At 44.9% G+C, this 25,330-nt stretch overlaps 2 protein-coding genes across 3 annotated transcripts in view; both read left to right on the forward strand.

Moving 5' to 3' along the window:
• LOC132243191 (protein mono-ADP-ribosyltransferase PARP14-like) overlaps positions 1–19,576 on the forward strand; it is a 43,652-nt gene extending 24,076 nt beyond the window's left edge. For both annotated transcript variants that reach the window (XM_059727445.1, XM_006265883.4), the window contains exons 9-19: positions 317–553; positions 816–1,037; positions 3,082–3,175; positions 4,617–4,766; positions 5,943–6,005; positions 8,263–8,430; positions 10,704–10,922; positions 11,034–11,639; positions 13,059–13,204; positions 14,585–14,759; positions 18,671–19,576. In XM_059727445.1, coding sequence (XP_059583428.1) covers positions 317–553; positions 816–1,037; positions 3,082–3,175; positions 4,617–4,766; positions 5,943–6,005; positions 8,263–8,430; positions 10,704–10,922; positions 11,034–11,639; positions 13,059–13,204; positions 14,585–14,759; positions 18,671–18,960 — 2,370 coding nt within the window. In that variant the 3' untranslated portion in view covers positions 18,961–19,576. The remainder of the gene's footprint in view (positions 1–316; positions 554–815; positions 1,038–3,081; positions 3,176–4,616; positions 4,767–5,942; positions 6,006–8,262; positions 8,431–10,703; positions 10,923–11,033; positions 11,640–13,058; positions 13,205–14,584; positions 14,760–18,670) is intronic.
• Positions 19,577–25,058: 5,482 nt separating this feature from the next.
• The window catches only part of LOC102571335 (protein mono-ADP-ribosyltransferase PARP14), a 42,159-nt gene continuing 41,887 nt past the window's right edge, over positions 25,059–25,330 (forward strand). Inside the window, exon 1 of the mRNA XM_014599306.3 lies at positions 25,059–25,293. Coding sequence (XP_014454792.1) covers positions 25,101–25,293 — 193 coding nt within the window. The 5' untranslated portion in view covers positions 25,059–25,100. The remainder of the gene's footprint in view (positions 25,294–25,330) is intronic.

The raw sequence follows: 25,330 nt of genomic DNA on the forward strand, positions 1-25,330 counted from the left end.
ACTGGAGGTGAACTATCTCTTCCAGGAGCATCTTGTCCAGGGATTTTTCAAATGGACGTGGGAAGAATGGGGTAGGAACACAGGCTTCAGACCGTTCCATGGTCACATTTAAACTGCTCAGTATAGATGGACAAATTTCACTCTGTTGCACACACCTCAGACTTTTGTGAGGCTGGAAGGTAGCTGAACATTTGCTTTGTTCCACGCTGATACTTTCTAACTCACTTTTGTGTTGTTTATTAAACCAGCAAATGTAGTTTGCACTGGCCATTTTGAGTGTAAACGTTATAAAATGTTTTTTGTTTGTCTGTTTAAGACGGATGTCATCGTGAGCAGCGTTGCCCAAGACCTAATGCTTGATAAAGGTCCGTTGTCAAAAGTCTTGCTGAGCAAAGCAGGCCCAGTGCTCCAGACAGACTTAAATGAAGAAGCCCAAGGAAAAGTAGCTACTGGAGGGACTGTGTTCCAAACAAAGGGATACAACCTAGGCTGCAATTTTGTGCTTCATGCCATTATTCCTGCATGGGATAACGGGCAAGGATCTGCACAGAAGGTAAAAAGCCTTTTTCTTTTCCTAAATTCTCATTAAATTGACCAGGCTTCCCAGTTGGCCTTAATATAGTTTTAAAGCAAAATCTCTTCTGAAGCCAGTAAAGCATTTCCCGGTTCCAGGGTTTAACTTAAGCTTAAATGTCAGTGATCTCCTCTCATCTCGATTAAATGGATCCTGAATTAAGATATTTCCAGTAGCAAACAATGCCCCAAAGAAATGACACAATTGTGCATGCTAAAGTGAATGCTGTTCTGCTTCACAGACCCTAGGGGACATCATTGAAAAATGTCTGCAGATCGTGGAGGAACAGTCTTTAAAGTCAATCACATTCCCTGCAATTGGGACGGGGAATTTAGGATTTCCGAAAACAACTGTTGCTAAACTAATGTTTGAGCAGGTGTTCCAGTTCAGCAGTAAGATGAATTTAAAATCTCTTCAGGAAGTTCACTTTCTGATCCATCCAAAGGATACAGATAATTTTCAGGTAAATTGCTGTAAATTACTGTCTTACTATGACACACTGTTTCTGTTATCAGTTGGCTGAAAGAATAGGGCCAGGTTAAAAATGAGCTTGTCCTATTTATTTAAGTGTCTTCACTTTTGGTAAAGTTTTCATCCCCTCTCTTAGCTGCCCCAAAAATGTTTAGCTCTTCCTGCAGTCTTGGTAGCATTTGTATAGCCTACTGGTAATAGCAGCAAAATAAAAGGCAAACCAGGCACAGGCTGTTTTACCAGTCGGAGTTGTATACAGGGGTAGAAATACTGGTTGCCCATCTGCTTTTGAACTTTCGCATTGTTATCATAGCTGAGCTGCACTGGTGTCAGATGAATATTGGGGAAAACATTTCCATAGACGAGGGGTGTCAAACTCACCTAGGGCTGTGGGCTAGATCCAGACCATGGCAGTCCTGAAGGATGATCCAGTCCAGTGCAGAGCGGTGGTGGCTGTGGCCACTGTAGCAGCAGTAGTAGTAAGGGGGTCTGGCAGCAGTAGGTCTGGGGAAGGGGCCCAAGCTGTCCCCACTTGCCATGGCCATTGGTGGTGAAAGGGCCCCGAATTGCATGGCAGACCATGCCCCCAACTTCTGGTAGCTTGGTAGGCCAGGTAGAGCAGCTCTGTAGGCCGAATCGAGCCCATAGACCATATGTATGACACTGTGTGGCATTATCCTGTCCCATCATTTGATTTTTTTTTTTTTTTTATTATTTATTTCCCCCCCCCACCCCCCATTTGGCCTGGGGGCTATTAACTTGTGCTCTTTAGGTTCTTTGGATGTGGTCAGATGTCCACATGCTCATTGCACTAACCAGATCACCATGTAACAGACATGTTTGGACAGATACGCTATTTTGGGAGGTGATCCCTACCGCTTTACTGATAGAAATGCCATTGGGCACCATATGTCATGCAAAGCTCTCTTCCGATCCTTTCAGAAATGGTTAGCTGCCTCTTCTGCAAAATTCTACACGTGTCCCACCCCTCCTCCCCCATTTGCTGGCATGGACACAAATTAAAGTGTAAAGATAAACCTCTGAATCCATGTGAACCTGGCACAGGTAGAGCTTGTCTGTGGGGAAAATTTACCAGCCTAATTATGCTGGTGTTACTCTCCGTGTACACTTTTATCCCTGAATAGAGCAGCATTTGTTCAAATAAGCTAATGTAACTCTGCATGCAGAAATGTACTGGTGTAGTTATACTGGTGCCATTTACAGAAACCACCTGATGGCATTCTCTGTTTTCCCTTCTTCATTTTGGGAGCATCTTCACTTCTGGGCTTAGTTGAGGATTGATAACCTGAGTTAAGTTTGCTTTTCCTCTAGCTAAACTGTCTCATAGTGAAGTATGTCTGAGCATTACTTGATCAATTGTACAGGTAAGGGGTCAGCAAACTACAGCCCACAGAAGCATTGCATTCAGACTGCAGACATGAGGCTTTAGTATCGTTTTGCAACAGGGACTTTAGCCATGGGTGCCTTCCCCTGTGCTGCCAAGGGGGATGAGCACCAGCTGCTGGTACTCGCCTCTGACCCGGGATGGGTCATTGCAGTCTGCAGCTGGAAAAAAGTTGCCTACTTATACTGTATGCAACTGATAAGCTGTGCTTACTTAAACTCTAGATAATATCTCCCAACCGACCAACCAGCCTAAACTAAAAGTTTACTGAGTTTTAAGGGATTTCGTGTGTAAAGAAGAGTTGGGTTGGAGGAAACACTTGAGTGGCAAACTGAATAAACTTGGTAGCATAAAGAAGCCCTCTACCTGCACAACCTTTTGAACACTAGGTTTATATTGTCCTGCCTCAAGGTGTTTAATTTGAGCCCAAGAGAGAAACAGTTTCATAAGCCTTTGTGCTTTGTTACCATTCAAAATGTGCCAAAACTTCCATTTCAGTGGGCCATATACAGTTCATCACTATGTTGGACTGTATAGTCTAAACAAATAATTACAATTTTTATTTTACAAGCTTGTCCTGCTGAGAAAACCCTAATGACTACTGGGTTATTATGGCTCTCTCTTTCTCTAGGCATTTTCAAATGAATTGGAAAACTGCACAAGTGGAAATACTCCCAGTCTCAAGGAGCACAAATCTGTACCAAGGAGTGGTAAGCAACAGCCAGGTAAGCTGTTTTGTAAATGTTACTCTGCTTTACACTTTTGTAAGTATACTAGAAATGGATAAAAGAATCAGAAGGAATTTTTTTCAAACTGGTGTTTTGGTACTGGTTTGGTGAAGAGATGAATTTGCATTCAAAGTAAGCCAATAATGATCCTAATGATAACGACCCGGAACAGAAGACTTAATTTCCAGCAAGTGAAAAGCAAGGGTTTATTTGATAATATCTTTAGTTGGACCAGTTCTATAGTTGAGAGAGCCTGTGAGACAAGCACTTTAGATGCAGAGCGATCTTTCTCAGGTCTGGGAACGGAGCAGCTACAGTCGAAGCTGAATATCGGATAAAACATATTTTTGCTTTTTCCTACAAGAGTATTCAGCCCTTCTAATAATGAGTATGTTCACAATAAGAATTTATACCTATGCTTTCCCACCAACACTACCCCCCCTCCCGAAATCTCCCATTAGAAACAGTAAATGCAATCTTGAATCTGTGAAACACACAACTCTTGGTTCAGAGGTGATACCTTTTTATTAGACCAACTGAAAAATAGCAAAAAAATTCTTTCTTTGCTAGCTTTTGGGCACATGCACCCTTCTTCAGGCTGAGGAGAAATCAAAGTTTGTAAAAGTCCTCTTAGGTAGAAAATAAACTCCATTTTGCACAGGGGAAGTTGAGGCTGGAAGTTTATTCCCCTGTGTATGTGAAAGTGCTTTGAGTTGCGCTGTCATGTGCAGATAAGGAAAAATGATATGGAAAAATAAACTTGATTGCTAAACAAGAAAGAAGGATTTCTGCACCTCCCTGCCTGCCTCTAACATCTGATACCTCCAGGGACGAAGACAGCCTTACCTGCACATCACAGAGCAGTTCTCACAAAAGGACTCTCACATACCCAAGGGAATACACTTCCAGCCTCAACTTCCCTATGCAAAAGTTTATTTTCTACCTAAGAGGACTTTTACAATCTTTGATTTCTCCTCAGGCTGAAGAAGGGTACATGTGCCCAATAGCTTGAAAAGAAATTTTTTTTGTTTGGATTTTTTGCTATTTTTAGTTGGTCTAATAAAAGATATCACCTCTGAACCAAGAGTTTTGTGTTTCTCCCTTTCTTAGACCTTCACAGCTACAAAATAGATCCTTGAAATCTTGAATCTGTGCAACCCGGTCATAGCATGAGGGTGTATCTTGTCTCCATCTCTCTGCCCATCCGTACAGTTACTTAAGCTTAGTATGGGTGAAATTACTTTGATTGTTCAAGGAGGGCTGGGCATTCCGGTAATCCTCTCCATCAGTGTGACAGACACAGACTACAATTCAGACTTTCAAGGCCTTGGTAGTAAATGCACATCCAGACAGATGGCTGTCTGTCTTCCTCTGGAAAGTATCTCCTTTGCTGAATTGCTTTTCCATCCTTTTCAATTCTTTTATTTTACTCTTGCAGGTTTCTTTGGGCCCATTGTGACCGCAACAAAAGGAAGATATAAAATGCAGATTGGCCCAATTAAATTTCAAGCAGGACAAGGAGACATAACCAAAGAAGACACAGATGTCATTGTAAACATATCAAATAAAAGCTTTTCCCTCAAAGCAGGTACTCCAATTAGTGATGAATTTTAATGATGAATGCACTGGGATGGCTTTAATGGGGGCATATCTACATGGCAAATGCCGTGCTGTGCAGACATACCCAACTTAGTTCTGAATGAATTAGATTGGGTGTGGACTTTTTGGCCTCTTGTAGTTTAAGATCAAGTGTAGCTGTGTAAGCTGATTAAGTGGGCAGAATTAATTGACTGAGATGAAGTACCCCACTAACAAGGCCCTAATGTTTTTAGTAATGAGGTAGTTCAGTCAGAGCTACCTCGGGTACCTCCTGCACATCACAATTCAGTACCATGCACCTCCACACACAAAGGTATTGGGGGGAGATAGCATTTTCAGCATGTAATTATTAGTATTTATTTTTGTAAATGTAGCAAGCCCCTTTTGGTTCTTCATATTTTGGGGTGGGGGGGAATTGTACCAGAAATGTCACATTTGTTTTTATTTTTTTTACTTTAAAAAACAATGTTTATCCTACACATTATTACAGAATAAGAATCGTTTGCACATTTAAAATTCCCTATAGAATTCTTTAACAAGAATATAATTTTGTATCACATCCATGGCAAATAAATCTTTCTCCATGAAACTTTGTCTTAAATTTTTACGAAGCCTTATTGGGTTCATTCTGGTTTAATCTATAAAGAGAGCAGCGGCTCTGTTTGCCCTCGGTGAATGCTATTAAATACATAGCACTTTCTGAAATTTGAGCACTAACTAAACTCTACCATAAGGTCCTCTTTTAAATCTTGACCAATACTATTACTAGCCCTGAAACTTTGGATGGCATATTGCAGTGTTGCTCACAGGTGGTTTTTTGCCCCGTAGGTCAGATCAATGGCGTGGGGCCAGTCCATTGGCTGGATTGGCCCATGGGTCCTGCCCTGCCCCCACATGCCAGGATCAGACCCTGGGACCCGAGGTTGCCTCCACATGGCCAAAGCCCATTCCTGCCCAGGTGGGGGCAGCCTCCAAAGCCCCATCTAGTGTGCAAGGCCATGGCCTGGGGGGCTTCCCACAGGACCTATGGGGAACCCTGCAGGCCAGATTACACAGCACCGGGGTTGGGCATCCCTGGTGTATGTGGTATTCCATCCTGTTGTAATAAAACTGCTATTACTGGTCATTTGATTAATCAAACTAATACCACTTTTTATTTTCAAAGGTGTCTCTAAAGCAATTCTGAAAGGTGCTGGATCACAGGTTGAAGCTGAATGTGCTCAACTAGGTATAACATATGCTTACTACCTGCTTTTTAAATGTGTTGATCACCCGCAATTTCAAGCTCTGTGGGAGCTGGGGTTGAAATTTCTAGCTGCACTGCATTCTGTGGATGTGTGTGTACATGCTTTTGCAACTGCTAAATTGATTGATGCCCTATCATAGGTTTCATAGACATTACGGTGGAAAGGGAGCTCGCAAGATCATCAGGTCCAGCCCCCTGCCCAAGGGGCTGGAAGTTAAATGACCCCAGTTCTGTCAAATATGTTAAGATTTATTCGAAGGAACCACTTCAAGTGGTGTCATCATCAAGGTAAAGGAGTATAAATTGACCTCTGTTTTGCACTCTCCTCCTGTACCAGTAAAATTTTGCAATCCAGGGTAAAGCATAAAGGACTAAATCGTACCTTTTGTTGCCCAGCGCAATGGTTGTAAAAGACCAAGTTGTTGTTAAGTTTGCTTTGAACTTAAAGGAGATGCACCATCCTAGGGGGAGTCCCAGGAAACAAAGGGCACTTAGACAAGTGGTCAGAAGGTGCTTCTTATTGTGTTGCAACTTCCATGCTTTACACATGACACTTAGTTACAGCACAGTCAAACTGAACAGATGTTCGGTGTTTGCTGGGGGCTCGAAGCCTGCGTGAACTGGCCGAGGCAAGGATGCAGGAGGGTGTTATCGTATGCTCTGCAAGCTCCCCAGCCTGCAGGAAAGATTCCCAAGAAGGTGCTAATCCATAACCTCAGCTTCCTGGCTGGTAGCTTTCCCACCTCCCCAAACGCATTTCTCTCTCCTGGGGATTCCCTCGTATGCTGGAAATATGTTTGAGATGGGGTGGGAGGGAATCCCAAGCCGCCCCATCCTACCCCTTGTGTTGCGGACCAAGATCCAAGCAGGGGTAGCTGGGCCATGCCCACATGGTGTCAGGGTCTAGATTATGCCCACCTTCCCCCTCCCCCCCCAGCTCCTGGTGTGAATGTCTTGCCAACTGCCCTGGATGCCACACCATGAGCTGCGGGGAGAATCGGAGTCCCCCTGCCTTATGTGCCTGGGCCAGCTGCTCCCAAGACCCAGCAGGGTAGCCAACCCAGGTCTGAGTAATTGGGGGTTTCGGTTCTCTGTCCGTTTCCCCAACCCCTGCCCCAGTTTCTGGCACTACTGTGTTGGCAAACAACAGCCCTGGCTGCTGTACCAGGAGCCGAGGCAGGGGGTGGGAATCCGAGCTCCCCGACCTCGCAGACCTGGGCCAGTTCCCCACCAAGACCCCAGCAAGGGTACCTTCCCTCCTGCCCCCCATCATCTTCCTTCCCCCACTGCGCAGGGAGGTTCTACTTCTGTCTGTGGCAGCCCCACAAAGGCGCACAGGATGTGGGCAGAATCGCCCAAAATTAGACCTTGCAGGGAATCTGCACACAAGTTTCCTAAGGTGCTCTGCGCCAGAACGTCTTCATCTAATAGCTGATTTAACAAGGGCTAATTTTTCCTGCGATTGGCCATCTTAAAAGCACTCTGCAGCCATGAAGGTTTGTTATGACTGCAGAGTGCTTTCAGGGACCTCATTGTGCAAAAAAAGGTAACTTCTGTAAGTGCCCAAAGTTCCTACCTAAGAGAAACTTGTATCTAACTTTAGACAAGCCATCAAAGGATGAAAAATGAAATTGGGGAATAGTGGAAGCTGTGTGTAATCAGTCCACATAACCTGAGAGGAGAGGAACTCCATGGTGCTGGACTGTTCTCAGTGGTGGCAGATGACAGAACAAGGAGCAACGGTCTCAAGTTGCAACAAGGAAAGTTTAGGTTAGATATTAGGAAGAACTTTCTCACTAGCAGGGTGGTGAAGCACTGGAACAGGTCACCCAGAGGGGTTGTGAAATCTCCATTCTTGGAGGCTTTCAAGACCCAGCTAGACAGAGCTTTGGTTGGGATGATGCAGTTGGGGCTGGTCCTGGTTTGAGCAGAGGTTGGACTAGATGTGACCTCTTGAGGTCACAACCTTATTTTTCCAACATTATTTTTCTATGATTCTAAGAGGCAGAGGCTCAGGGAAGAAGCAAAGAGGTAGGTCTGTAGTAAAAAGCAGCTGAAGAAAGTGAACTGTCCTGGAAAGTGATGGTGTAAGAGTTTTGAATCTTCTGCAGGAGATCATTGGGAACCCAGGTAAAGATGCATGAAGAGGGTGGACAGGCAGGTGGCAGCTGGAGAGAAGATTTTGGACAAGTTTACATCAATTGTTTTTTCTTACATCTCATTTTGTTTCATCTTTCAGCCACCCAACCTCACAATAACTTTATAACCACTCAAGGTGGAAATCTGAAGTGTAAGAAAATTATTCACCTTGTTGCCAGTGATGACATCAAAGCTCAGGTCTCTAAAGTGCTTCAGGAGTGTGAAGAGAGAGGATACACATCTGTTGCCTTCCCAGCAATTGGAACAGGTTTGCCTTTCCTTAGAAATATAAAACTAAAATCAGTTGGTTTTCTTGGGACCAAGTTCCACCCATGTGACTTTGGTGCCATCCATGTGCCATCGGTGAATTTGATTGATCTAAAAAGTTTGATTCTTTTTCATTTAAGAGAAGAAAAATTAATAAAATTGTTGTATTTCTTGATGTCCCATAATGTGCTTCCAATTCAGTAAGACTGTGGGCTCTGTGATTAAAGTTCCAATTGTGCATGGATCCATTTCTTGAATATGACTATGTATTTAGGACTGCTAGGGCACATCCAGACTAGCAGGCACATGACTCTTGCAGCATCCCAAACCAGTTTGAGATGCTGCAGGAGGCACGGTCCAAACAAAAAAATGTTCACCACGGCGCATGTTTGTAGCATGGGCTCAAAATTAGATACTTGGATATCCAGGTGTCCAAAAAAAAAACAACCAAAAAACCATGCATGGGGAGGAAAAATGTGGGGCAGGGCACGGTCCCAGACCGTGCCCTGAGGTAACCCAGAAGCCGGTCCTCTGGAGAGTGGCGCTAGCCCCCTGGGGCTGCAGAAAGACGCACACCCCATGCCGAGCTGGGCAACACCTGTGATAAGTGGTACAGGCAGGACATCCCTGTAGGGGGGACTGGGGCCTTGTGGGGTGTGGGGGGGGGCAGTCCGTGTGCTTGGGGGGGTGTGCCCTGTAGGGGGCAGGGGACACCCCTCCCGAGCAGCCTCCACAATCCCTCCCATGCCTACCCACGCACCCCCACAGCCCTCCACACTCACCCGCATGCCCCCACACCCCTTCCCACCCACCTGCAAACCCCACATCCCCTCCATCACACACCCATCGTCCCCAGTTGCCAGATAAGATGAGAACTGCTGGCAGGAGCTGTGGCTGCAGGGGCAGCTGTCCACACATCCTAGTTAGTGAAGGTGCCAGGGGAGCTCTAATTGTTCTGTGATAAGACAACCAAAAGCAAACATCAAAACAAATATATATTTAGAATTAATTTATTATGATGCTAGAGACACTAGTAGGTTTCCAGATTGCTTTAAATCTGTAAATATATCAATAAGACATTGCCCAACTGATTCTCTCCCTCTCTATATGTGTATTTGTATGTATATGCACATGTGTGTGTGTATATAGCGGTCTTTTGTTTTAAGTGTGGAAAAACATGGATTTGGGAGTATTTTAAAGAGTGAATTTGGGATTTTTTTTTATCATAGATTTTGCAGATTTTAAATGGGGAGTACCAGAATTCTTGCTAGTGAGGCAAGTGGCAGGACCCAGGCAGAGAGCCTGCTCAGGGCTGGCATCTGGGGCTCAGCTGGAGATGGCTGACCTTCTGGCCACTTGGGGCCAAGAGGACATGCTTTGACAGTTCACTGAGAACATCTTCTGGGCAATAGCTGCCCAGATGGCAGGGTGGTGGCACACATGACAGTAGTGCTACACAGAAGCCAACTGTTCAGCCACAGCCTGCTGGCAGCTGGCCCTGAGGTGCAGATGCCTCTGCTGCAGCCGTGCAGTTCCCATCTGGGTCTGGCAGGCGCTCAGCCTTGGGGCCACATGCTATCGCAGGTGGCAGCAAGTCACAGCCAGGTAGCAGCCCCCACTGCCAGACTGCTGCAGTGGGTAGAGGGTGCAGGGAACTCTGTTAGGGCTGCTTCAGCAGTCCAGCTCGCACAAGGGGTAGTGTCCCCATATACCAATAGGCCAGGCCCTAGAAGCTCCTGAGAGCAGGTAGCCCCGAGCTGCTTGCCAGGGCAGCTTTTTTTATATTGCTGGGGCCAGCACCTATGCTGGCCCCAGGCTCTAGTTCCCCCTGGCTGAAGGTCCTGGAGGAGCTGGGCAGGGTTATTTTGCCCCAGGTGGCACAACCTGCCCCACACCAAAGTGCATGTCCGGGCACATGTGATGAGGCAAAAATCCCCAGCTCAAATATGTGTCGCTCCTATTTGAGCTGCTGCAGGTGCACATGCCTGCATGTGTAGATGTGCCCTTAGAGCCCTTTAGCCAAGGTCCCTTCTATAACAGGCAGCCCATCATATAATTGCTTTCACTTACTTATACCACACCAATAGCTAGTTAGGCTTTTTGCTCTTCTGCTCTCCAGAGGCTATTATGATGTTGAGAAATCTTTCAATTTCTTCTTTCTAGCCAGTTTTGTGCCCAAGATTTTAACTATCCTAATCCTATTTTAAGTGACGTTTTTTAACACATTGCATCCATTTTAGTAGTTGTTATTTTTAACTCTGATATTTGTTACAGGTCAGGCAGGCCATGATCCTGCTCAGGTAGCTGATGCTATGATGGATGCTGTTGTGGACTTTGCAAATGGTAAATCTGTTCAATCTGTGGAAAAAATCAAGATCATTATCTTCCAGCCACATCTAATGGATGTGTTCCATGCGAGCATGAAGAAAAGACAAGGTACTGAGCAGGTACCTCCTACACCTGTACCACGTTCATTCTTCTCCCAGGTTGCAGGTAAGTAGCTGCCTTGGTCTTGCTGTCTGTGTAGAGGTGCACGTATAAGGCTACTTGATCCTTATCCTTTCTTCCATTGCACTTACCTTCTGTATTTCTACTTGATTACAGCCTATTTTGGATTTGGAAAACGCCCAACAGAAAAATCCCCCATTGTGGTTTCAAAGGTGAAACCTATGCCAGCCATTTTTCAGATTTGTGGTGAAAGCGAGAAAAATGTAGAAGCAGCTGAATCATGGATTAAGAACCAGATTTTAAGGCAACAGCTTGAAAAGACTATATCGGAGGAAGGGATTTCAGGCTTTGGTGACAGGGAGTTTGAGAAACTGAAAGACCTTCAGAAGAAACTATACATTGACATTGATTGGGATCTCAAGGAAGCTGTTCCTGCCATTCGAGTCTCAGGTGTTAGCCAAGATGTCTTGCATGCTTGCTTGGAAATTCAAGAGCTAATTAAAAAAGTCAGAGAAACCCAAGAAGAGGAATCCAAGGCAGAACTTGTTAGCAGCCTAGTTGAGTGGCAGTACATAGAAAACGGTAGTTATGTGCCCTTTGACAGCCTGACGAACCTGCACTTGGAGGATGCTGCAATGGGCAAACAGAAGGAGATTGACATCACTTTTCAAAACAAAAGGTATAAAGTGGATCTGGCAGCAAAACGTGCTCTAGATGATCAAGGGAAAAGTAAATCTATCGTACGCATCTCGAAAACGGAAGGTAAGCGAACTCTTCTCGATTTCTAGTGTCATTGTTACTCAAGCTAGATTTAGTATTGCCCTAGTGCTAGACTAGACCAGTGCAGATGAGGAGTAAGGAAAATAAGCTAGGGTCAAACAGAGCTGTTCTTGTGCACAGCTGGAATACAAATCGCCATTGGAAGCAGTATGTCGTATACTGAAAAAGAACTGAAAGAAACTGAAATGGAAAACAAAGATGATAAAAAATCATGGATGTTTTAAAATTGTGAAAAGCACAGTAAATCAAATTTGTGATGACAAGAAAAAACAGTAATTTAGGCAGCTGGGATGTTGTAAGCATCTTGTGTTTATATAGATACTGCCTTTTCTTTCCATGAGATTCCCTCAGTTAGCTCCACCTGTTTTGCTCATCTGAGAGGGTCAGAGACATCTTGTGTGTGCACCATGCCTAACAGTGGCTTTGTCACCTCTAGAAGCTACCACAATACAACTACTAAATGACTGTAATTATGATTAGAGGACAAGTCCCAATGAGAACATTTCTTCATTTGATACCACTGAAATAAACCTTCTAATGTTCCTGCATTTAGGAAACAATAAAACTCCCACCTACAAAAGATACGTTTCTTCTTGGGGACCCCTTGCCGCCTTTTGTCTTGCTCTCTTTTCTCTTGGAAAGAACTGTCTTGCTCCCATGAAGTCTTTACTCTTCTTGATTGAGAGTATCCAGTATTTATGTTCCTTCTGGCATAAATGCAAACCAGTTTCACATTCATTGACAGTGCAGCTACAGCCCTAGCTTCTCTGCAGTGAATTGAGATGGAAAGAGGCTGGTAGTGTTGAGTCTGGAGGCCATATGTTTGAGAGAGAACAGGTTACAGTGTCTTCAATAAATTGTTTTCTGTTTTTCTCTGAGATGCCTCTGACTAGGTGGAAAGAATAACTTCTGTCTTGTGCTACTATATCCAGAAGCAGAGACAGAAAAGGGGTGAAGTTTAGGCTAGATCTGTTCCCAATCTTTTTAGCCCTTCAGCATTTCTCCATTTCCCTATGTCATACATTCCTTTAAGAAAAAGGAGCAGGGAACAATGCTGCCACTTTACCAATGAGTGTGGAGTGCAGTGAATGTAGGTGTTCCCGGTATAGGTGAATCTGATGGTTAGGCCAAATAATGAGGTGCCTTTTCAGTCTTTACTAAACATCTGATACTCTGACAGCTTTCTCTCAGTGAGGCTTATGAAAAGCTTAGCAAGAATTTTTAAGGTTTGGCTCTTGAACAGCACTATCAACATAATCACACTTTAGGACCTCAGTCCAAAGTCATTAAGTAAAAGCAGAGCAAGGAATCATTGAATTATGCTTTCATAGTATGCTGATAATTATGCCTCCATAACCAGAGTCCAGTACACATTTGTTAACAAAACATTTGCCTTCGCAGAAAATCAGTCGATAATACTCCCTGCAGCATGGGAAGATATGAACCAAGAGCGTGTCAAAGTAGTGCAGCTAAAACCAGAAATGAAAGAATATGAAGATGTTCAGAAAAGATTTCAAGAGACCTGCGCATCATTCAAGATTGAAAAGGTGAAATGGTGTCCGTTTCTGAGCCTAGGTGTCTTGGTGACTGCCCCAAATAGATAAGATAACAGGGGATGTAAAAAGCATTGGTTTGGATTTCTTAAACTATGGTTTCTTTTTGGAAGAGAATCCTTTTCACAACTCTAGCAAAAGTGTCCCTGAGCCACCTTCCAGTGAGGCTGCCTTCTTGGGCAAGTCCAATTGAATTTATGGGGATGAGAAATGTTGGGTGCAGAAGAGTCATTTTGCACTCCCTTTCCTCCCCCCTGCGTCTCTTCCTTTCTCAACAGGAACAAAGCAGCTTGGCTCCACTGAAACATTAGTGGAGCCAGTTATGACAGTTCTGAAATTAAAATCTTTTCCATCATATTTTGAGGCCAAGTCTGATCTCTCTTACAACCAAGTCAATCTAGACTAATTTCTTTGACTTCAGTGAAGTCAGTCTGGATCAGTGATTCTCAACCATGGTGACCTGGTTGCATTGTTAGGCCCCTAGCAGGCATTACGCTTAAGATGCGATTGTCCAGCTAATCATGTCTTAAGTTGTAACCTGGCCACACATTAATTCAATTAATGATGCGATAAAACTGGGAATAAACCACAAAGTTATTACACATCAATATGCTAATAACTTAAGTGTAATCACTTCTGTGGCTGGTTTCCATCTCACCTTAAATTGAATGTGCAGCCAGGCTGATCAGCTGATCGGGGCTTCCAGCCTCAGGGGTGCAACAAAGCCCTTTGTTCTGCTGTGCCCCCGAGGCTTGGAGTGGCAGTCGGCTGGTCGGGATTCCCAGCCTTGGGTGCATTAGAGCCCTTGACTCCAGTGCACTCCTGAGGCTGGAAGCACCAGTTGCCTGACTGGCTTTCTACTTGCCAGTACAGAGGGAGCCTAAGATCTTGATCCTGGCCACCCCTTCACTGGCAATTTGGCAGTTTCCCATAACTGCGCCTCCTGCCATTCATGTGTATCGTGGCAGAAGGCACAATTGTTGGGATTGCAGGTCAGATCCCATCGTGCTTTTAGCTGAATGCCTGCCAGGGGGTCTAAGTGTGCAAATCCCTACACCTGATTCACAAGATAAACCCAGAGATTTCTAATGGGAAACCATAGTGTTAAAAATGTTCTGAGCTATTGTAGACTGAGTTGTTGGCTGTGGAAGAAGTGCTCTGCTGGGTTTTTTTGTTTGTTTGGTTTTTTAATCAAAAAATGAGTGAAAACTGAGAGCTGGCATCTTGAGGGGTGACATGAATCTAAAAAGGTTGAGAACCACTGCACTAGATTACCATTTTACCAGTCTGGTCATTATGATAATTCAGATTAGTCTTCTGTGATTTTGCTTTTGGTCATTATTGATAATGTGTCCTGTTTTTCTAACTCTGTAGATTGAAAGGATACAAAATCCATACTACTGGAAGGCCTACCAGATAAAAAAGGAGGAGATGAATACCAAAAATGGCAACACAAATAATGAAAGACTTCTGTTTCATGGAACAGTCAATAACTCGCTCACCATAATTAATTACAAAGGATTTAATCGCAGTTATGCTGGAATGAATGGTAATGTGTTGAGAGCTACTTGTTTTGAACAGGCATGGAGTGTATCTGTCTCTATCTGTATACTGTATACTTGTGCCTTGTGTGATTATTGGCTCCTTTCTGTAGGTGCCGCAGGTGTTCTTGGTTCCAGGCACGGTTGAAGTTTTATCAAGTTAGCCATTTGATAGCTCCTCTCGTTAGAGCAACATTCCCCAAAAATGTGTGGCCCACTCCCTGAGGAGGGAGTGGAAAAGGTTTCTAGGGGAGGGTGCAGCAGATGAAAATAGCAAGGGGAATGGGCGGCGGCGGAAGAGAGATTGAGCAGCAGCTGGGGAATTGCTGGTAACTGGCAGCTGAAGCTGAGGAGCATGAGTGACTACAGGGTATAAAAACCCAAAGGTAAGGAAACACTGCACTAGAAGATTTTAAAGAACTTGAACGTGGCATAAAGTAAGAAAGTACCGTATTTTCTCACATACAACACAGCCTGGAGTAAGGTGCAGACCTTGTTTTTGAGAAGTGGAATAAAGAAGATCTTTCCTTGTAGCAAGTAACTGAGTGGCAGCAGCTAGAGAGCCAGGCTTGCTGATTGTTCTGCTTCCTGTGGATCCCACATGCTTTCCCTTTTCACCTGGCAGAAGCTTATATTGAAAAGGCTGCTGTTACTGTATTTCCTCACTTATAATACACATCCCAATTTCCAGCAGCTAAAAAATACCATACTGCTCTTTCATAGAAAGCAAACAGAGGCTTGCCAGTGAGCCAGCAGAATTAAAAGTGGAACCTGGGTGTTTAGACTCCCAGGTCCCTGTTTTGGCCATGCTACCGTGTCAGCTTATGCATCTCTGTTGCACTTCAGGATCAAGAATAAACTTAGAAGGTGACATACTGATTCGTTATCAGACTTTGCTGTGGGCAGGCATAATACTTAGAACATTGTAAATTAACTTTAAACTCCAAGAGTCTAGCTGTTGATGCCACGTAAAAATGGTTTTAACTTCCTGGAATGTGTTTTCCCTGCACTGGGGTTGAAAAACCATAGAGATCTTGTGGGGTGGGGGGGGGACGTGGAGAAGAAGACCATCCAGTGCCTAGGCCACCACAAGTAAGGGGCCACATAGTACTCTTCAGCGCCTGACAACCCTTCCACCCTTTCTCCTACCCCAAATTAGCCTGCAAGCCCTGGAGCAAAGGGCTGTAGCAGGGAGCTGAAATTTAACAGGCCCCTTTCCAGCAGGGGGGGTTGAAAAGCTGCAGACATTTTTATGAGGTGTCCGCAAAGCACTCAGCACCCTGGTCACCACAAATTAGGGGGCCACACAGCACTCCCAGCACCTGGCAACCCCTCTGCTCCCACTTGGATCCCACTGAGTGGGGTCCATTTCCCATCTTGGGGTCCAGGATGCTCCCAACCTCCACTTGTGCATCCTCAGTCGGGGTATCGCCACATCGATTTTTGTAAAGTGGAGTTCTGTTCTTCATTAAACTCAATCAGTCCATTTTGGGAAGTGGGAGCAAATATTGCAATTTTAGGCTATGATGTCTTTCTTTTTCTTGATGACCGGCTAGTCCAGGTCTTCAGACCTTGTCCTAATGCAATCCTAGGGAATTTCTGAGCACTGATCTGGATACTCTGCAACTCCCTGGTGATGGTTTGGCAGCAGCATGATCTGTAAGAGGTGACATGTTCTTAGGAGTGTGCATGTGGACGCTTCTGTCCAGGGACAAACATGAACCAGTTCCCAATCAGTGACATTCCTGGAACAGGCTATGTGTTATGTCTGCTTGCACCGCAAGTTGGCTACAGAGGTGTATCACTGGAATGCTGAATGAAACGGGGTTCAAGTTGGAGCAGTTTTGCCCTGTCCATATCCTTGTATTAGCATGCAGGTGTAGCAGCTCCACTGTCAGAGTGTACGGGTATCATTGCAGACCAGTACCCTGGCTACCTCTGGCCCCACACTCCCATCGGATATGGGTCATAAGAGGAAATGAAAGCAATCGCTTAAGTCCACGCCCTCTTCCCCTTTAGCACGGATAATAGTTTTATGGCTCATACAATTTAGCCACTCATACTGCTGATCTCTCTGTGCTCCACAGGTAATAATGACCCTTCTCCTTTTTTAACCCTCTTGCTGTTATATTATTAGTTTGATCTGTTTCAACTCTCCTTTGCTTGTTCTGTAGCCACTTCTGATAACTCCTTGTGCTTACTACCCTCTTCCCCTTCGCCTTCCTTTTACATAATGGAGTTAAAAATCCTTGTTTTGCCTAGTATTTAGCTTTAGGTTATATCTGCTCTCCTTTTGGGGCATAAAATAACCTTCTGCAAGAAAAGCTTATCTAACATCTCTCCCAAGTAGATAATTGGTCTGATTAAGGTATTGCCAAACAAACCCTCCTTCTTCCAGCATTTCTAATGCATTTATCACATTTTAGGAAGCTTCCAAGGAGTCCAGCTGTGCTTGCTCTTAAAGTAACCCTATGACTGTAGCTGTTATTTCTACTGTTTGATTTAAAAAGGGCTAACTGAAAGCATCAAGAGCAGGTGTTGAAAAGATACCTATGAGATTTGTTAAGGTAACTCTTTGACTTTACAAAGGAGAATCATGGAGCATCACCTGATTTAAAATTCCAGATTCTTCAAGGTAGTTTTCAGTTACCTGAAACAATGTCTAACCCCTCTCGGGGTGGGTGTGTGTGTGTGTCTGAGAGAGAGACCCTGTAGCCTGGCCGATGCAGCTGGCAGTCTTGGATTGTGCAGCTTGTGTTGAGCTTAGTCAACTCTTGAGGTCTACACAGCACCCTCAGATTTGTGTGGGCTATATCAGGACACGTTGTTAGACAATTATTGCGGGGTCTCTGTTTTTGTTCGTTCAGCTTCTCTGCTGTTCCCATTGCCATCCAGTAGATAGGACCAATGTATAACAAATGCATTTAATCTTTTCCTTGCTTCCGTGGTTCGCAGGCACCTGTTTTAGACTCAAGGCACCCTTTGGAAAATGTCACTCCTTGCCTTTCACTCTTTTAACCACAGACAGTAATAGGAGTAATTCTTCTATTACAAAGAACTCAAAGCCCACAACCGATCAGAATGTTTTTAACACTATATGGATTCCTGTTTGAAGTCTCTGGATTTATCCTGTGAATCGACCTGTGGTACCCTGATTGAGAATCACTGCCTTAGTTGGAGCATATTTACTTTTCATTAATTTCAAGGCTTCCATTTCTGTTTTAACTCAAACTACAAATTGGAATTTCTCCCTCTTCTAAACTTTTTTTTTAGTTTGAAGGTCGACATGCTAGGTTTTTAACTTTTTTTTCAACTTTTTTTTTCTGGGCAACGCAGTTGGTATTACTTGAATGCAAAAGCATTGGTCCTCTATTCTGAGCAAGCAGAGGCAGGGTGAATAATTCTATAACTCTGTTGGTATCTTAGACAGAGCAATAGTTTTCTGATGAAAGGCCCACAAGGAACTAATAATTTATAATTAATAATGATCTCTTTGGGGCATATTTATACCCATCTCTGCTGATGAGTTAGTTTGTTTCAGCCATTTTCTCCAGAGATCTGAGAGAGAGAATGGATTGCAGGATAAGAAGCAGTGCCACCACTATTCTAACCTTGGTAACAGAATAATTATAAAGGGATGCAGAGTAGACCAAACCGAGGCAAAAAGTAACTTTCAGCAGCTGCTCCACTTTGAGAGAGAAACCTGCTAAGTCATAACTTGGTTCAATATTCTGCTTGATATTGATGAAAAGTTTTCAGCAACCTGGCATACAACTAATGCCGTCGTTCCAGTCTATAATACTCATTCGTATTGCTGATGAGGTTGGGCAGAGGCTGCAGGCATTTGGGTATATGGAAAAGTGAAAAAGATGATGATTGTGCATGAAAAAAATCTTCAAACCTTTGTTTCTGATCACAGCTGCAAACTTCGGTAATGGAACCTACTTTGCTGTCAATGCCAGTTATTCAGCCCATGACACCTACTCTAAACCGGATGGAAATGGGAAAAAGTATATGTACCTGGCTCGAGTCCTTGTCGGAGTATACTGCAACGGGAAAAAAGGAGATATCACGCCACCGGCAAAAAATCCCACGGATCCTACAGATCTGTATGACAGTCTGACAGACAATGAGAACAAGCCTTCCATGTTCATCATATTTAATGATATTCAAGCTTATCCAGAATATCTCATTACTTTCACCAGATAAATGTTCTTGGTTATGCACAAGAAGGGGTAGGGGAGGTGGGATGTGCAGCTTCTTTATTTGGTAAGATTACCTCAAAAACTACTGGCTAATAACAAATGTGCAATGTTGGATGGTATAAGAATTGAACATCATAACTTGAAATGTTTTACATTACATTTGAGTGTCCTTTGCTGAAGCAAAACTTTATACTAGCCAACAAAAGGACTACTTAAAATTTCAGCCTCTGTAAACTGGTAACACAGGTACCCCGTGTGAAGTTTTAAGTTGAATGTCAGATAAATACTCTTCAGTTAGATTGCATGTCAGCCTGATTTAAAAAAAAAAAAGCTTTCCACTGTTCCCACTCAAATTTTATCTGCTAGCCTTTCCTATGTGGAATTACGAACATGCAGAGCTAATAACGCCACAAGACTGGTAATAAATTGCCAAGTTTTTACAGTAGGGTTTGATATTTGTATAAATCATAGAACAACTGTGCCTATGCCTATCAAGCCTTTAAATGAGCAAATGTCCAAAATGATTTTTATTTCTAATTGGCTTTTCTAGCTGTATCTCTAATGATGATGGCAAAATGTTGCACTTCTGGTTTTTTGTAATAAATGGCTGCTGTATGTTGCATTTTTGTCAGTTTTTTGTTCAGATGTAGCCGGTATTTCTTTTTATACATCTTTATCACACTTCAGAATTTGTCCATACGTTTCAAATCTGTAAAATCTTAAATCGAGTTTTGCTTTTAAAAGCATTTTTGTCATAGGATGGTCCCATATTGCACTGATTACTACTTAAAACAAAATGACACTGGAACTGTACATACCAGCAGTCGCATATCCACGATTCCATTCCTCCACAGCAAAGAGCACAAACGCTTAACTAACACACAGTAGTCTTTTTGAATTTGTAGAATTGAGCCCTTTGTGTAATTTTTTTAATGCATCTTTTTTTCATAAGCTGTTACAGAAGCAACACTTATTCCAGAATGCAGGAGTTATAGCTATAGAGAGATAATATTTTTTCCAGAACTACACCACTATCTTGAAGATATTGGGGAGTTTTGATTCAGTGCAGCTGTGCCAGTACACCAGGTTAACACAGGCAAGTCATACCACCACCTACCCAATTCATACCACTGTAGTGAATCTACACTGCAAAACTCCCCGCACCAAACAAGTCCTTAAAGTCCTGTATCACGGCTAAAAGTAAACACTCCCACTCTTTTTTTCAACACTGAAATATCGGTTTGTTGCTGTTTCTTTTTGAAGAGTTCATGTGCCTTACAGGCAGCAGGAGGAAATGAGCATGGGATGAAACTATTGCAGGGAGAAGTCAACTTGATGCAGAAAAGAAACTGCTCCGCTCTCAGCCTCACTTCAGACATAACACGCTGGCTGACTCTCAGTACTCTCTAGGGCCCTGATGCACGTACCTCTGTCTGCTCCAATGTGCCAGAAATCCAGCACCTTGGAGCAAACTTAATTAATAATAGCCTGCGGAGCACGCAAGCTGACACACCCAGCTCTGCATTGCATGCATTTGTATAAATAGTGAAATGCGTGTCAGCGCACAGAAAATGGCAGTGGTGTCTTCAGTGTGTCTCCCTCTCCCCGCCAGCCTGTCTCTCACCCACTGATTCCTCAATTTAAATCTTCACTGACTGCCTTTCTTGCATGCAGCCCAGCCTTTGGCCTCTTTACTATTCCTTCCATCCAGGAAGAGCACACACCAGCTGCAGGCGCTTCCTTAGCCTGACACAGGGTATTTGTGCCTGAAAGCTTGCAAAGAAGAATTTTTCCAACTACTTGAGTTGGTTTAATAAAATGTATCTGATTTACCAAAAGAATCTTGTCTGCCTATGTCCATAGACCAACATTGCTGCAACCTATACCCCTGTAGGTCACTTATACTTCTTTCTATATGCCCAAGTAGAAGGCAGCAAGGAACTGGCAAATGCTGTGAAAACCCTCCCATACATCACTATCTGCACTGGGCCTCTACTGAATGTTGGCTGCAGATTGTCACACTGCATAGTCCTGAAAAGTGCATGAACAGGGAGAGGGATGAGACTATTCCAACAGTGTTTTTAAGAGAGCTGGGTGGCAGGGTAGACTTGGGATTGTGTCATGACATAGCAATATCCTATTGAAGGGGCATTTGTCTGTGATGGCTCCCTGTAGACCAATTGCAAATTAAATGACACATAACCAATCCCCAATTATTCTTCCCTTCCCTTTCCAACTAAAATGCTACTACTGTTTTTTCTATTTTTTTAGTCTCCCAACCTCCTTGCTCCAGCTTATAAACTCGCGGATAGTTTTCCAAATTGCAAAACTGACAAGGCAAATGTTTGCGGAGAGCACAAAAGCTTTGAAGCCAGTTGAGTTTTCCCCAAATTAAAACTTTCTTCTCAAGTTTGTGATCTTGCCAGGTGCTTTTAGAGATGGCCAAAGCCACAGAGTTGATTTTAATTGCACACTGCTTTACTGAGCTTGGCCAAAAGGGCAGCATGCGCTGGCCTCCTGACCCCTCGTGACCCTTACCCATCCTAAAATACCTGCTCTGCAATTCAGCACTGTAGGGGCAATTTGCATAGATCTTCTCTCCAGTCAGCTTTCAATTGACTAGCTCAAGTATCAGCAAGTAGCCACAACAGCCAGGTGCTCAGGGCAGACTGCAAAACTCACCTGGAACCTACCTTAAGACTGGGTATGTAGGTCCACATTGGGCATATCTACATGTGCAATTAAGGCAATACAATAAACTCCAGCTCATGTCTTTCAGGAGTTTGTTGCTCCTGCGTGCCGTGTTTATATGTTGAGCTATGCAAATGTAGAGGGCGCAGCAGTCCCAGCTGGCAGGGGACCCAGGGGCTCAGCCTGCTAGCCCAGAGCTGCTCCAGCCCAGCTCAACATGCTGCAGAGGGACTGGCTAAGGCATGAGGATGCGGGGCAGGCAACCCCCACGCTAAAACACCCTCGTGTCCCAGCCAGCCCTGTCAGCATCTACGTGTGCGTTGCTGTGCACTAAAAAACACCTCCATAGGATACTACTTGTGTATTCAAGTACTAACCTATGGCAGAGTGAATTAGTTTACTGCAGCCTAACAGCCTCGTGTAGACACAGCAACTTTACTGCAGAGCTAATTAGGCAACTCCACAGTCTCATGTAGATGCGCCCACTGAGTTCTAGGCAGTTGCAATTAGTACTTGAACTGTCCAGTTTAAAGCCAATTCAGATATGCCTACACAAGCTGTCTTTTGGACTGCAGTGTAAAAGTACCAGAATGGCTTGTCTACAGAGGGAAATTATTGTAAAGCAAATCAGGGTGTGAATGAACACAGCATTAGCTCCTCAGAACTAATGTCTAGCATGTGCAGTCTTAGCACAATGAACTGGGAAGTAGCGTTCTCCACGTCAAAGTGTGTGAAATGGGAGGAGAGCCAAGAGGATTGACTTTTATTTGGACTTCCAGTCCTCTGGATTGTCATTATCATGAACAGTAAAACTTTAATTTCAGCGCAGCTGGAGCACTCAGCTGCCGAGACTGCAGCTAGAAGGTAAGGTTCAGACAAGCCAGAGCTTTCAATTTCTGCAGGTTTTCAGGTTTCTTATTGAAGTAATAGGTTCCCTTTTTACAAAGAGAAGGCTTTGCTGAAGATCAATCATTTTCTGTCAATGAATTTTGGTAGCTGTTACATCAAGAAGATGGACATGAGATTTAGCCGGGAGAATGGGACTTCTTTATTTTTCTCAGGGCTAAATAATTCTCTGCAAGCTTCTATGTTTTCTAAGCAATGCTGATTTTTCTTTCTATGCATCTCAAGAAATAACCCTTTTGAACAGACCAGAGCACAAAAACAACTTGTGACATTGGGCTGCACCAAGAGTACCGAGCCTATTTGTCTCTCTTTTTTCCTCCTTACCTTTATTCCTATTTCCACTGCTACTTTCTGCTATCCCTCAGGAAATCCCATCCTATAAAATCTCCTTCCAACATCTATCCCACCACTTACCTCTACCTGGGATTGTGGCCCAATGCATCTGTTTCTCTTATGATTTAATTAATCTCTCCGTTTGCAGTTCTGCATGGGGGGAAAGACTGAAAAATCTTTATATTCTTTTCTCAAAAATAAGCTGGTTAATGGAGCAGAGGCAGTCTGGCTAGTGATTAGAGCGGGCCATGGTGGCTCTGATGGCACTTTACTGAGGGTGGGATAAAATGGGTTTATACTACTGTGGTGGCTATTCAGATTCTGGGTTCCTGACCCTCTGATAGTTTCACCCAGGACACACGCTTCTCCCAAGAAATGAGTTTCTAGTAGGAAGCCCGAATTGCCCGCCGTTGTTAAAAAAAGCTTTATCACAACACTCACTTCCTATGTTGTTCACGGGGAGAAGGAAGAGCTGTGACTTTCAGGAATGTATATCTGAAAGGCTCCTCCCCACGGATGTTTTCCACTGCAGGAACTGAAAAGAATAGTATAACAATGGCCGGTTACAGAGGCACAGCTATGTCCCTGTGGTGCTTCTGGTCTTTGCAAAGACCTGTGCGTGCTTTGTGAACTGTTTCTCCTCGGGGAACTTTCCTGGACTGGACTGGCCTGGCTTGTCTCTGTCAGGCCTCTTTTGGCACCATCGTACATACAGCTGCAGTAGCAAGAGGAAGTTAGCTGGGAATTTCACTAGTTCTCAGCCTTTCTAGACTCAAGTTGCCCTTAGATAGATTGGAGCCTCCCCCATAAAATGTCAACTCTTTGTTTTCACTCCTTGTTGGAGTACAGAAAAATAACAGAGTAATTTTTCTGTTGCAAAGGACTCAGTGAGACACAGCAGGTCAGAATGTTTTTAACCCTATGGAGGTCTGTGGGTTTATCTTGGGAATCACATTTGCCCTCCTAACAGGGCTACTGTTGCTTGGCACCCTGCAGCCTGGAGAGGTATCACAAATGACGCCTCCAGAAAATCCTCCCCATCAAATGGGAAAATGGCCACACAAATGCCAGCATCCTCACTGAAGCCACTGTTACTAGCATTGAGTGATTGTCGGTGACAACCGTCACCTTCCCAGGACCAGATATTGCATGTGGGTGGATGCCCAACTCTTGACTCCCAAAGAAAGTGCTCTATTTCCAGCTTAGCAACAGCTGGAGAGCTGGTGACGGCCAGAGGAAACAATACAGGGACATGTTGGAGGCATACCTCAAGACAAGGGGTGCCAAGGAGCCTCTTGAGTGGCTTTTCCATACATGCCTGGGAAAGCAAGAGGCTGGAGGGGGGAGGATGGGTTGGCATTGAGTGCATGTGGCCCTGCCTGCCCTCCTTCCCTGCATTGTCTGCAGCCCAGAAATGAAAGCAGATGCCATCAAGAGGTAGGAGAAGCTGGCTGCCAACCAACTCCGACAGCATCACGACCTTACCCAAGCGACTGCCCATTTCGGGGCAAAGCATCTCCCCCTTGAAGCGGAGAAGAGAGCGTGGAGGAAGAAGCAGGAAAGGAATCCTGGCCTCTTGCCTACTTTCCCTTGCAGAAAAACAATCTCTATTTTTTTTATCTGCTTGCCCCAGGCATCTTGCAGCACTCGGTATCTCGGCCTTCTGCTTGTCTCGACCTGCAACTTCTGTGCATGGGTCTGCGGCTCGAGGCCTGGACTCTTCGGGCACCTCCAGCCCCAGCAAGGAGCTCATCCTGGCGTGGAGGGTTTGTTACGGAAAGACGCTGGAGGCACCTTGGGGAGCTGCGGCACCCTGGGTGGGACTCGCTGGCTCCCACAGTGCCTCGCCCCACCCCAGCCCTTCCTGCTCGCCAAGGGGCTGCTGCTTTTTAACACCGCCCGGAGGCTTTTCCAAACGGCCAGGCACCGGGCTCACTCCCCGGGGAGGACTTGGTCGCATGCTGTAAAGCCACGCATGACTTCGCATCAGGAAGGCAAATGCACATGAGCACTATCCCATTAAAGAAGCAAAACCAAACCCACCCCTGGAGCCCTGCCTCAGTCAGACGCGGCATTGCCACCCATTGCAAGGGCGGCCCCGGCTCCAGCTGTCGGCGGCGCTGGGGGCTGCGCGCAGCTCCTCCCCGGGAGGCCGGGCCGGGCCCGGCGGCGGGGAAATGAAACCGAAAGCAGGGGCTGCGGCCGGCCACGGCGATGGCGGCGGAGGGGTGCGGGGCGCGGTTCGCGGTGGTGCTGGAGGGCGCGGCGGGGCCGGCGGGGCTGCCGCGGGCGCTGCGCAACAAGCTGCTCCGCTACTTCCAGAGCGCGCGGCGGTCGGGCGGCGGCGAGTGCGAGCTGCGGCAGCGCCCGGGCGGGCAAGTGCTGCTCTGCTTCGCCGACGAGCGAGGTAGGGGGCTTGGCTCCTGGGCGCCTCCCGGCAGAGG

Source organism: Alligator mississippiensis, chromosome 4 (assembly GCF_030867095.1).
Source record: "Alligator mississippiensis isolate rAllMis1 chromosome 4, rAllMis1, whole genome shotgun sequence".
In the NCBI taxonomy this organism is placed as follows: Eukaryota; Metazoa; Chordata; order Crocodylia; family Alligatoridae; genus Alligator; species Alligator mississippiensis.